This window comes from Phoxinus phoxinus (assembly GCF_949152265.1).
Source record: "Phoxinus phoxinus genome assembly, chromosome: 11".
Classification (NCBI taxonomy): domain Eukaryota; kingdom Metazoa; phylum Chordata; class Actinopteri; order Cypriniformes; family Leuciscidae; genus Phoxinus; species Phoxinus phoxinus.
Window position 1 is genome coordinate 33,369,071 of NC_136886.1, and position 12,842 is coordinate 33,381,912.

At 37.2% G+C, this 12,842-nt stretch overlaps 1 protein-coding gene across 10 annotated transcripts in view; it reads right to left on the bottom strand.

The window, feature by feature from the left end:
• szt2 (SZT2 subunit of KICSTOR complex) overlaps window positions 1-12,842 on the bottom strand; it is a gene marked incomplete at its 3' end in the record, with an annotated part of 127,106 nt that overhangs the window by 68,190 nt on the left and 46,074 nt on the right. For all 10 annotated transcript variants that reach the window (XM_079628594.1, XM_079628601.1, XM_079628602.1 and 7 more), the window contains 13 exons: window positions 12,106-12,408; window positions 11,322-11,460; window positions 11,117-11,233; window positions 10,966-11,035; window positions 9,779-9,964; window positions 9,396-9,662; window positions 7,449-7,692; window positions 6,096-6,170; window positions 5,871-6,009; window positions 4,023-4,131; window positions 3,729-3,849; window positions 2,485-2,637; window positions 2,273-2,375 (listed from right to left, as the gene is read on the bottom strand). In XM_079628594.1, the coding sequence (XP_079484720.1) occupies window positions 2,273-2,375; window positions 2,485-2,637; window positions 3,729-3,849; window positions 4,023-4,131; window positions 5,871-6,009; window positions 6,096-6,170; window positions 7,449-7,692; window positions 9,396-9,662; window positions 9,779-9,964; window positions 10,966-11,035; window positions 11,117-11,233; window positions 11,322-11,460; window positions 12,106-12,408 (2,026 nt within the window). The remainder of the gene's footprint in view (window positions 1-2,272; window positions 2,376-2,484; window positions 2,638-3,728; window positions 3,850-4,022; window positions 4,132-5,870; window positions 6,010-6,095; window positions 6,171-7,448; window positions 7,693-9,395; window positions 9,663-9,778; window positions 9,965-10,965; window positions 11,036-11,116; window positions 11,234-11,321; window positions 11,461-12,105; window positions 12,409-12,842) is intronic.

Sequence of the window (12,842 nt, forward strand, 5' to 3'; positions counted from 1 at the left end):
CACAGTTTGAGCGTTCTTGTTTCCATTTGTTTAATTTCAAGATCTGAGGTGAATTATTAATTGTCGACTAAAACATCTTAATACCAGCTGTAAACAGGTGTAATCTTAGATTATAGTGAGACTGAAAGAGAGAAGCCACAGGTTGAGCAGTTGTATTGATATTTTAGTGGCAGACAGATATATCGGCACATTTTCTGCTTTTAATTATTTTTTACATAAATTATATGAATCAGCCATTGATATTTAGTTGGAAATGTCAGCTTCACAAACTACAAGCAACTACAGTTCAGTTCACTAACTAAAAGTATCTACCGGTAATTGCATTCGGGCTATTTAAGGGAACAATATATTTTTTAATGAGATTTATCTGGTAATCAGAGCTGCATTTATCTGGCACAAAACAATGAGGACTGCAATTATGGTGATACATCTACAAATAAAAGCATCAGAAAAAAAAAACTACAGAAACAGATACACTACTGATCAAAAAGTTTGAGATTAGTAACTTATTGTATAGTTTTAAAAACTATATATATTCAGCAAGGATGCATTAAATTGAGCAAAAGCAATTTAAATTGAGCAAAAGCCATTTAAATTGAGCAAAAGTGACAGTAAAGACATTTATAATGTAACAAAAGATTTCCGTTTCAAATAAATGCTGTTCTTTTGCTATTCTTGTACTTTTCAACACCAAAGAATCCTGAAGTTTCCACAAAAATATAAACTGTTACGATGCTGAAAAATCAGCTTTGATCACAGGAATAAATTACATTTTTAAGGGCACCTATTATGGAATTTTGAAATGTACATTTCATGTAGTGTGTAACATAGATCTCTAAGTGAACAAAAACATCCTGCAGAGTTTGAAATATGAAAGTGCACCGTATATAAAGTTATTGTCTTTCAAAAGTAAGAGTCGACTCGGAGTCATTTTTGTGAATCGTTAGAAGACCGAAGCTTTTTCTCTGACTAGATGACGTCAACTTGTCAAGTTATTTGAATACGATACGCCCACTTATTGCGCTCCAAGGCCAGGGAAAAACTTGAAAACATCATGGCGACGAGACGCTGTGTTCTGAAGTGCGGCTCAAAAGCCAACTTTTTTCATCTGCCCAATTAAGGAATTGGCTACAATTCATATAACTATACCACAGAATTATAGTCCGAGCCTTGTGCTTTATTCGCGCCATTTTGAAGACGATTGCTTTACCAACTTAAATGCAATCAAACTTGGATTCGCGAGCCGGCTGATATTGAAGGAAGGTTCAGTTCCAAGTGTATTTGCATCAGCTTCCTCCTCCGTATCACAACCTGTAAGTGTTATTAATAATTGTTGCTTTTATGTTTTATGTAGCATGCTTAATAATTATTTTGTTTGTTGTGTAAGCACCGTTTAGCTTCTAGGTCTTCAATGACAATTGTATTGAGATATGTGAAGTGTTTGTCGTTGTTTTCGGAGTTGTCTTTAAGAATAGAATAATACCTCGTAGTAACGTAACTGCATTTTTTTTTTGTAAAAACGTTATGTTTATGCATCGGGCTAACGCAAACAAAGACTGATTGTGCTTTTACAATATGAACTCTGGGCTATGCTCGCTAACATAACATTAAATTCTTTATCTTATTTTTAGTTTTTTACTACTACAAAGCAGTGGACTATAATCATTATTATAACACAATTTAATTGATAAAAGCATCATTGTACTCCGTGTTAAACAATAAGTATTATCTCTGTAAACACTGCTGGGTCATCTGACCAATCAACGCAGATTAGCGTCGCGCAGAGGAGGGGTTTGGAAAAATGAGTCGTTGAACGAATCATTTGGGAGTCGGTGAGCAAATCAGGTAAAAATAAATGCATATTATACGACAACAAAAGTGTTTTTTGTCATTAAATGCATGTAAAACTGTTGTTGGGGACTCCCACAACAACATTAGGAACATTTTAAATGTCATAATAGGTGCCCTTTAAAATACATTAAAATGGAAAACAGTAATGTTAAACTGTAAAAACATCTGCTGTATTTTTGATCACATAAATGCAGATTTGATGAGCATAAGAGACTTCTTTCAAAAACATGAAAAAAATTATTGCAGACCCCAAATTTTTGAACGGTTCAGCAACATTAACATTAACATATACGCATTTGGATGATGTTTTCATCCATAGCGGTTTCCAAAGTTCTCAAGATATCAACATCATCCACTGAAAAACTCAAACTGGTCAGTCACTATTAATATAGATGATATGCATTGTGAGCTTCAGACTCACCGGAGGTAGAACACAGATTTGGTGGTGCGCTCCTGATAGACAAACATGTTCTTGCGGTTGACCACACAAAAGGCGTTTAGAACGGAGCGCAGAGCCTGGATAGCTGAGAGAATCAGAGAGAAGAATATTATCATCTTAGGGTACAAGCATACCAGTTTTTACATGTGTCTTCATGAGGAACCACCTGATTGGTCCACTGAGGTGTCACTCACCCCGGGACACGCCCATGTTGGGCCCCATTTTGAGGCGTGGGTGAATATAAATATTGGTGCTCCAGACCACGTCACAGGCAAAGTAACCTGGGATGAACTGCATCGTGGCGGCGAGGTAGTCCCGCGGCTGATAGCTCTCATCGGCGTTGTAGTCTGGGCCGGAAAAAAGGTGCAATTATGGGAATGAGACTTTCATCTTAACAATTTCATAACAAAAGAGAGATTAGCAGGATTATCTGAACTAAACAGCCCCGCAGAGCACCTTAAGTTGTACAATACAAATGAAGCATTTGAGCGCTCATCTCTGTGGTTGACCGGATCCAATTCATTTACACAGTCTGAGGCAGAACAACAGGCCATATTAGGACATTAGTGCAGTAATTCATGCTAAACAGCAGTTATAAAATTGTAGTCAATGAGGCGAGTGCTCAGACTCACACTGCTGTCTCATTATCACTACCCTTGAATTGACCTTCCCGACAGGCTTTTTTTTAAGTCGGTGTGTTTGTTTGTATTCGTGTAAATTGTGCTCCATTTCACAGCGGCATCATCAGGCGCTATTAACTTTCTTCTGCATATCAAGAGAGCAGCAATATCGACAGATTTAATTTAAACAAAGCCATACGCATGGCGTGGGGCCGCACGATTAATTGAAATTTAATTTGCTTTGTGCGATTATTGCGTTATGGTTGCTATTTAATTAAATAAATTACGTTTCAGAGTTTGGGTCGGCTCTAATGTGCATTTGGGAACGCAACATGTGCCAACCAGCTTCCCAAACCTGTAATAAAAGTGCTCATAAACCGGCTGTTGTCAACAAAAGAAAAGCTTAAAAGGCTCTCTGCTGTTTTTAGCCAAAACAAAAGCTTGATGTTTTAAAGTTTGAAAATGAAGAAATCAAGGCATATATATGAATCCGGAGCAGGGTTTGGGGATGTGAGCAACATTTAGCCTAATAAATTAAGAATTTTATAAATTAAGAACTTTGGAATCATAATTTTCTAATAGATTTAGCTATTTTTAAAAGGAAAAACATGCGCAAATGATTAAAATTAATTGTTTGACCACGTCAAAGAGGCTGTGGACTCCTGCTCTGCTATATGGCCATGGCTTGTAGAAAGAGTGTGTATGTGTGTGTGTGTGTTTGTTTGTGTGTGTGTGTGTGTGTGTGTGTGTGTGTGTGTGTGTGTGTGTGTGTGTGTGTGTGTGTGTGTGTGTGTGTGTGTTCCAGCTGGGTTTTGTACCATCAGAGTTGGTCATCCTGGGCCGGTAGAGCGACTCGTTCTTCCAGATGTCCTCTTCACTCTCAGCAACCAGGAGAGAATGGCACACGTGACTATCATGCAGGTCTTGTAGTAGGAGGCGCTGTGGAGAAAGTCACTGAGAGGTTAAAGAGCAACAAAGTGGAAAACAGTGGTAGAGGATCTGGGTTGATGAACCAGAGGTAGTGGGACGTTCTCACTAAGTGAGCAGTTATTGGCTAGAATAAGCTGCAAAGTGGACCATGCTGATAGTGAAAAGGCTAGGCTATTCTTCACCTGGTTGACTATTCGGCACATTTCTCCGATCCTCCTCACCACCAGCTGATGAAGACGCAGGTATTCTGGGATATCTTCCTCTTCCTCCTCTTTCGCTCTGTTCAAACTCCTGCCAACACAATGTTCAAGATTCAAACAGTACAAAGCGTTTCAACAGTCTCAGCAGGAAAAATGCAAAACTCAGTTTTGTTTGCACGTCTGGGGAAAACTAAAGTTTGCATTTTAAGCACTACAAACAGATATTCTGCTCATTTGTATGCTTCACATATTTGAACACATGTAAGCTGAGAACTTACAAGGACAACAAAAACTTTTATTTGGCAGTTTACACAAATAGGTACCGAAAACCTTTCCATAAATTACAGAAAATAATTGCTTTGATATTGTTTGATACTGTTTTTTATTACAACGACTTGCATAACAGCATTGAAGTCAACATAAAACATTTTATGGATTAAAGGGTATTATTTACATACTATTTATATATACTACACTCTTTTTTATATATTATAATATATATATATATATATATATATATATATATATATATATATATATATATATATATATATATATATATTAGGGGTGGAGCCGAACCCGAATACGGTATTCGGAAAGACACAAATAACGTGTTTTTTACAAATACTTATTTTGAACAAATACTTTAAAAAATATTTGTATTCGGGAACAGGAAAAACTTTATATCAAAAAGCTGCGTTTCCTCATGAGACTGCAGTGCGTGCCCGGATGAGTGAGAGAGTGACGGACACAGGCTGCTCCACACAGCAACAGAGAGGGCTCGGCTGAGCGAAAAAACACTTAACTCCATCACTATTTTTGTTGAATAGATTTTTGTAGCTTAACTGGGTTCCTGAGGTAGTTTATAACTGTCGAGAAGCGGAGTTTGATCGGGAGATTATTCCATTACGCTGCATTATTGACGTCTGGAGTCGGGTGCTCTCGTGTTCGCTCCGTTTACGTTACGTAACGTCAGCTGTTTAGCGCGGTAATTTAGACAATAGGCTGTTGACAGAGTAACGTTAACATTCGGTTAAAAATGCTTGTGTAGTTGTGTCGAATTGTATGCACGTGTGGGAGTTATATGGTACGTTTAAGTTACTCTGTCTTTTGCAGACAGCAAGATGTAGGCTGTAGGCTTCATAATGTTCACAATGGTATTTTATTAGTTGTTGGTTTAACCATGGCTGAGGTAATGGCTGTTATGTTAGCCTATTTTCTTTTCAATGACGTTCCTTGTTTCATTGCTGGATTTATGGAAAAACATCAACCAATATTGCATATCCATAATTATTATAATGGATATAATTAAAGAATACTTACACTATAATGTAAATTAAGTGTAACGCAATTTATTTATTTTTTACGCCTATTTTGAATTTTACTCGAATACAAATACAAATACTTTTCCCCCCTCAACAAATACAAATACAGATACAAATATCGGCTGCTTTGCACACCCCTAAATATATATATATATATACACACATTTATTATTTATTTATTTATGAATAATTATGAAATAATTAATCCATTATTATTTATATAATTTTTTTAGAAAAGAAACTGCATACTCCTCAACAAGCCACAATCATTCATGTTCATTCAACAAACTATGAGACTGTGGAAAACGTTTAATAAGCAATAACAATAGTGATGCTTGCTTAGAAAATAACTTCATGTTGATTCATATAAAAATCAAGCGTCAAACCATCTTTCTTAAATTGTGATTTGAACAAAGTCTACCAGCCAATTCTTTTACTTGCTGATCTTTGCTTGCATTTGGTGCTTTCTGAATGTGAATTTCGTAACCTGCATGCCGAGCTGTACCTGGCGTGCGAGAAAACCTCCACTCTGTCCTGATGAATTCTGATGATGAGCCAGAAATCAGGCATGAGCGGCGTCTGTCTCTCCTGCTCATTCATAGTGGGTCCTTCACACTCAGAATCACTGCTGCCGCCATCATAACCTGCAACACAAACCGCAGAGAGGAGGACGACCATGAGGAGTGATGATTGTGAGTGTGACCATGTTGTCTGTTCTGTGAAGTCTCACCTAGCATGTCTGAGTCCAGGCTTCCCTGACTGGAGACGACGCTCTGAACTCGACTGGGCCGCAGTTTCCCACTGCCTGGAAGCAACAGCAATCAAAGCCTTTATTAACTTTATTTTTAGAATCTAATTAAACAACCAGGGGCCTCATTTATAAGACCTGCGCAAATCAAATGAACACCATTCTGATCTTCTCCTAATTGTTTAGATTTTACGAATGCACATTAGCTTGAATGAAAATGCAATTTCACTCTCTGATAGAAGGTGGCTCTTATGGAAATATAATAACAATAATATGTTTAATGCGCCTTTCCCAAGCTCAAGGACGCTTCACAATAACAGTAAAGAACAAACAATCAGTTCATACATAAATGGACAATAGACATTTGCCCACTCCAAGAAATGGAGAAAGAGAGAGCGAGAGAAAGAGAAAGAGAGAGAGAGAGGGAGAGAGAGAGAGAGAGAGAGAGAGAGAGAGAGAGAGAGAGAGAGAGAGAGAGAGAGCTTATGGTGTTTATATCATACCTGCAAACTCTTTGCATTTCTAAAAAGCGCAGCTGCATTGTATATAGGGTTTACCAGTGTAATTCCTATATTTCAGCTTTTTCATAAGCGCCACATGCTGCATTTTCTTTCAGTGAGCGGATAAGATGAATATATTCGGCCGAAACAGCAATTTTCCATTTTGGGCAAAAAAGTTTTTGCAATTCATTGACCGAAACGGTGACGTTTAATTACTGCTTCTCCGATGACGCATTATCATATCATTTCTGAAAAAAACGCTGCTGCGTTGTATAAAGGGTTTAACTGCTATATTATACATATAATCAGTGTTGGGGGAAACGCATTACAAGAAACTTGAGTTACGTAATCAGATTACTTTTCAAGTTTACAACAAAATATCTTTTTCAAATAAGTAACGCAAGTTACTTTGTTTTCCCATTTATTGACTGACAGCTCTCTTGTCCCAATGGTGAGAAAAATCATAAGTGCAGAGGCGTTGTGTGAACATGATGGTTATTGTAGTTCTAGACTAAATGTGAGCGTGCATTTACTCATCTCACTTGCACACAAAATGCAGAATCAGAATTCTATAGAATGACTAGAACTTTTTGTTTTTATTTGTAAAGTAAGTGTTAAACTTTCTTCTCCTGCATCTATTCTTCTGTTATCCAGAATATCAGAAAGGTTTGTTTGAGCGGCGCCCTCTACTGAACACGCGTGAATCTGCACTTATAGTCTTATAGTCCAGTGCGACTTATATATATATTTTTTCCTCTTCATTTTTTTACTGATGCGACTTATACTCCGGAGCAGTTTATAGTCCGGAAAATACGGTATGTCTTGTGACACTCACTGTGTGTGGCGGACTGCACGGACTCGGCCAGGCTGGCAGCGGAGGGTGTTTTGGGAGGGGACATGTGATCAGAGGAGCGCTCGGTGCTGCTGCCGGTCTGCAGGTGAGCAGTCTGAGGTCGAGTCTCCTCGGCATCGGCCGGTTTGACCTGCCCGGGGTCAGAGGTCTCGGAGAGAGACTCGCTGGCTGAGTCAGTGGCTGCTGAAGGCCGAATCTCCCGGTCATGTCCCCCACACTCGACCTGCTGCGGGAAAACACATGAATCATTATCCAGATGATGAGATAAGACAATATTATATTTATAACATGGCTCTTTGGGATACTTGAATGTCAATCTGTGCATTCTGTGGTCATGTATTTTAGTATAATGATGCTAAGCTGTTTAGCTAACCTTTATCTCAGGCATGCTAGTTTCAGGCTTCTTGTATCAATCCACTCTTTTTCTTCTCACATAATAAAATAATTAACAAAGTGTGACTTTGTTTAGAATAGTGTTGTCAACAATATAGATACTGAAATATCTGAAACGGTTACAATACTCCGATACCAGCTAAGCGTTCTTGCTCTCTCTTCTCTCCGACGGCAAATTGACACACACCCGTCTTATTCGCTCTGGTTGAATAGTGCTTGTATTGCCAGTCTTGCCGAGTATTTAGGTAAATGCAGTACGAACAAACGTAACTAGTTGAGAGAACGCATGTTGTGTAAAGGTATCTTGGATCCGTGCATAAACTCTTAAAGTGACAGCAGCCTAATAAACCTCAGATACAGAGAAAAAAGCACTCGCTGCTCTTGACTGTATAAATTGTGTAACTTTAATTGTAAGCATTAATCTGCACTAATCAATTTAATTTTACATTAATGTTATTTTACACTGTAATTTGATTACTTTCATTTCTGTAGTATTTCATAAACCTGAATACTGTTCGACACACCTGAGAAACTTAAAGCCATGTTTATTTCATTGTCCCTTTATTCTATTGTATTTATTTGTGCTATCGTTTACCATTTGTTCTTATTTCATTACGGTTTACTTAAATGTAGTTCATTTAAGCTGTTTGTAAATGTAGTTCAACAATTCAATTAAAGCCTCCCATAATGCCGTGTGCAAGCTATTGCAACAAAATTACCTAAATTATCAAAAAGTTATGAGATAATAACAAATCTGTATGGCAGTTTTCGCCATGGTATCGAAAATGCTATATCGAATATCGATATTTTTCAAGGTATCGTATCGAAGTTGGAAATTTCAGTATCGTGACAACACTAGTTTGGAATTATTTTAATTTGCAAAATAGAGCAAAAACATCATGGCCAACGTGTTTTGGAGAAAAATATTTATTTAATAATGTGATTTCCCCCCCCACTTTCAATTATTTTACTTAAATGAAAGGTTAGACTTTTGCCAATTTTTTTTAATTAAAGATCAAAAGGATAAACGATGCAGATTTATTTTTTACAGCCATTTCTGATCATATTTACCAGGGGTATGATTAATTCTGAGCTCGACTGTATATATACACACATGCTTGTATATATTTAAGAAATATTTGCATGTATATAGATTTAAATCTAATTAAATTATAAATTTTTATATATACATTTTTTTTTTCTTATATATACACATGAACGTGGGTGTATTTACATATATAAAATAATTATACACAGTAGACACACATTTATTATGTAAACACAAACTTTTGTTTTGGATGTGATTAATCGTGATTAATCGTTAACAGCCCTAGTTCTAAATATTAAAATCAAGACACAGGGCTTTTTTTTTGCCCAGTATCTATGATGTTAGGTGCATTTTTATTAATTTTGGTGACATTTACACCCGTTATTTACGCATTTTCTTATTTGCATGAGTAATTAAAATGATAGCTTTGTCATTAAACAAATGGAATGCATTTCTTCAGGCATGGTTGAAAAGCTTTTAATAATTACCTCAGCGTCCAGCTCCTTTTTCTTCTGCTCTCCTTCTTTGTCAGATGTAGAGATGTTTGCTGATGCTTTGGCACCATCCTCCACCTCAGGACACAGGCTGGCTTGCTTGGATGCGGTTTCTGTGCCCGTTGAGAACTGAGCAGTGGTGTTAGACAGCTGTCTTGCAGCCTGGAGGCGGTGAGACTGCTGCCGACTCAGTGACACGTAGTGGAAGTTGTATTGCTCTGCATTTAGCAGGTAACCAGGAAACGATAACCTCTTGAACTCCTGCAGCGAGGAAGCAGAGACGGGTTATTAAACAGCAGTGCAGAACATAATCTCGTTCTTGACCTTTCCTGGGAAGTCTTATCACCAATAATAGAGGTCATCGCATGAGTTCAAACCTCTTGAAACTTTTCCAGCGACTGCTCGGGACCAAATACGAACTGCAGGGGAACGACCTCACAGTGGCACTGCGGGCGGCCGCTGGAACGACACACGTGCTCGGAAACTTTCTGCAGGGTGGAGGAGCTGATGACAGAAGAGTGCCGTAGAGCAGAGACGATCTCATCCTCTAAGAGCCAACGGATCTGAAAGAGACAGGGTTATTATCGTAAACTAAACTAAATTAAACTCGTTAACTAAAACTAAAAGATAATTGTGACTTTTTAACTCTTTTTTTTCTCTCACAATTGTGAGATTACATCATACAATTCTGACTTTCTGACACAGAATTGCGATATATAAACTCGCAATTACGAGTTATAAAGTCAGAATTGCGAGATATAAACACTCTGATTCCTAAGATCAATTCTAAGGAAAAAAATAATTTATTTTTTTCCCAGAATTGCAGGATTATATTTCACAATTCTGACTTTTTAGCATCTCAATTGTGACTTTATCATGCAAAAAAGTCAGAATTGCAAGATGTAAAAAAAGTATACTTAATCCATGGCGGAAACAAGCTTATATACAATAATATACAATATCCAAGCAATATACAATATCTCAAACTAAAACTGAAATTAAGATGTACAGGTGAAACTTGAAAAATTTGAATATCATGCAAAAGTTTATTTATTTCAGTAATTCAACTTAAAAGTTGAAACTAATATATTATATAGACTCACTCCATGCAAAGTGAGATATTTCAAGCCTTTATTGGTTATAATTTTGATGATTATGGCTTACAGATTATGAAAACCTTTTCACAATATTCTAATTTAGAATTTTGGGTTTTCATAAGCCATAATATATTAGTTTCACCTTTTAAGTTGAATTACTGAAATAAATGAACTTTTGCACGATATTCAAATTTTTCACCTGTATACAAATATGCAAGCTTGTTTCCGCCACTATATATATATATATATATATATATATATATATATATACACACAAATTTAAAGACAGATCCTCCTCTTGCAATAATAAACAGTACTGAACTTTCATGCATATTTCATATGCGGTGCTTGGAAGAGGTTAACTTTCATTACTGGTTCAATGATGAATAATTGTTTGAGATAATGAACATATTTTTTAATAATATCACTATAATTTTTCATTTTCATTTAAATCTTTGCATTCTCACCTCATCCATGGTGGCTAAAACAGCCATTTTGTGCAGAATAGGAAGTTTGGACAGAGGATCTCCAGACATACTGCAGAAGATGACAAAAATAAAGAGTTAATGCTCAAGATGTTTGGCAACAGATGATGTCTGTTGACCTCCGAACGCTGACCTTTCCCCACCAACCCCGCGCAGGCCGTCCAGGTTCCCCATGAGCTCCTCCTCAGAGCGATATGATGATGGCTGTCCGGGGGAGCGGTTCAGAGACACACTGCTCTCAGACGTGTACCTACATGCACAGAGAACCATCATGATCGCTCTAGCTGAACACATGCTGCTTGTCTTTCATAAATCTAGGACGGTTCACAATCACTGACCGGTTGTGGCGGAAGTCAGGGGCCATGACCTCGATCTCCAGAGGTAACGTGAGCACAAAGATATCAAGAGTGACTGACAACTCGTTCAGATCCACCGACTGAAGATTCTCCGCGTTTTCAAGACAGGTTATGACTTCACCTGCAAACCATAGATGTATATTCACTAATATTATTAAAAACACTTGACCCAGATTAACACTAATCAAAGGTTATAATAAAAATTGAGATTATAAAACCCTCAAAATACTGTATATGGTTCCTCTTCATCACACCAATGATTTTCCATAACTTTTCTTAAGTTGTTCTTTATCTATATTATTATTAATCAAGTAAATTTGTTATGCACTTTTGTCATTTTTTTTGTGTGCTATTTTAAGGCATGAAGACATAAAAAAAAAAAAGGAAAAAACGCTTAAATGTGTCATTTTGGTGACCAAAGATTAGTTTTAAGGGATAAAATGACTATAGGAGGACTTTAAATGTCTGTAAATGTCTGTAAGAGTATACAATATCCAAGCAATATCCAATATCTCAAATAAAAACTGAAATTTATTTATATTATTTTAGTCATTTTGTTATGCACATTTGTCATTTGTATTTTTTATATTGCTATTTTAAGGCATGAAGACATTTTTTAAAAGGAAAAAACACTTAAATGTGTCATTTTGGTGATCAAAGATTAGTTAAGGGATAAAATGACTATAGGAGGACTTTAAATGTCTGTAAGAGTAGGAAACGGGTTCAGTCAACAGCAAAAAGCTCAGCAGTGTGTGGAGTGTCTTACCCAGACAGGTTGGCAGCGTCTGCGTGGGCATTGAGCCATGGCAGCTCTTCATGTTGACGGAGCAGGTGAGGTGTACAAACAGAGGAGGCATCTCCGGCTGCGGACCCTCCGCCTCCAGCAGAGAGTCTCCGTCCAGAATACTGAAGGAATCGTCGTCCTGGTTGACTGTGTTGGAGTCAGATGGAGACACGCCTTCACCTCCTTCCTCTTCTCCAGCCTCCACTCTGCCATTCCCACATTCCTGATACTCCACCTCCAGATCCGTGTCGCTCTCCGTCACGATGCAGCAGCCGGACACGTTCTCTGTGCACATGCAAAGAATTAATACAAGTAACATGTTGTGGTATACTTCTAGTTTACTAACTAGTGCTGCTCATATAACATGAAATCAAAATGGACTCTATTAAAGTCCTTATTAAATGTTTTAGTCTTGCTGTGAATGATTCTTCACTGATCACAGCGCTTAAGATCAAAACATTCATATCCAAAAAAAAAAAAAAAAAAAAAAAAAAAAACCTTTAGAAGATACTTAAAGGAACTCTCCACTTTTTTTGGAAATAGGCTCATTCTCCATCTCCCCTAGAGTTAAACAGTTTTACCATTTTCGAATCCATTCAGCCGATCTCCGGGTCTGGCGGTAGCACTTTTAGCATAGCTTAGCATAGATCATTGAATCTGATTAGACCGTTAGCATCTCTCTCAAAAAAATGACCAAAGAGTTTCGATATTTTTCCTAT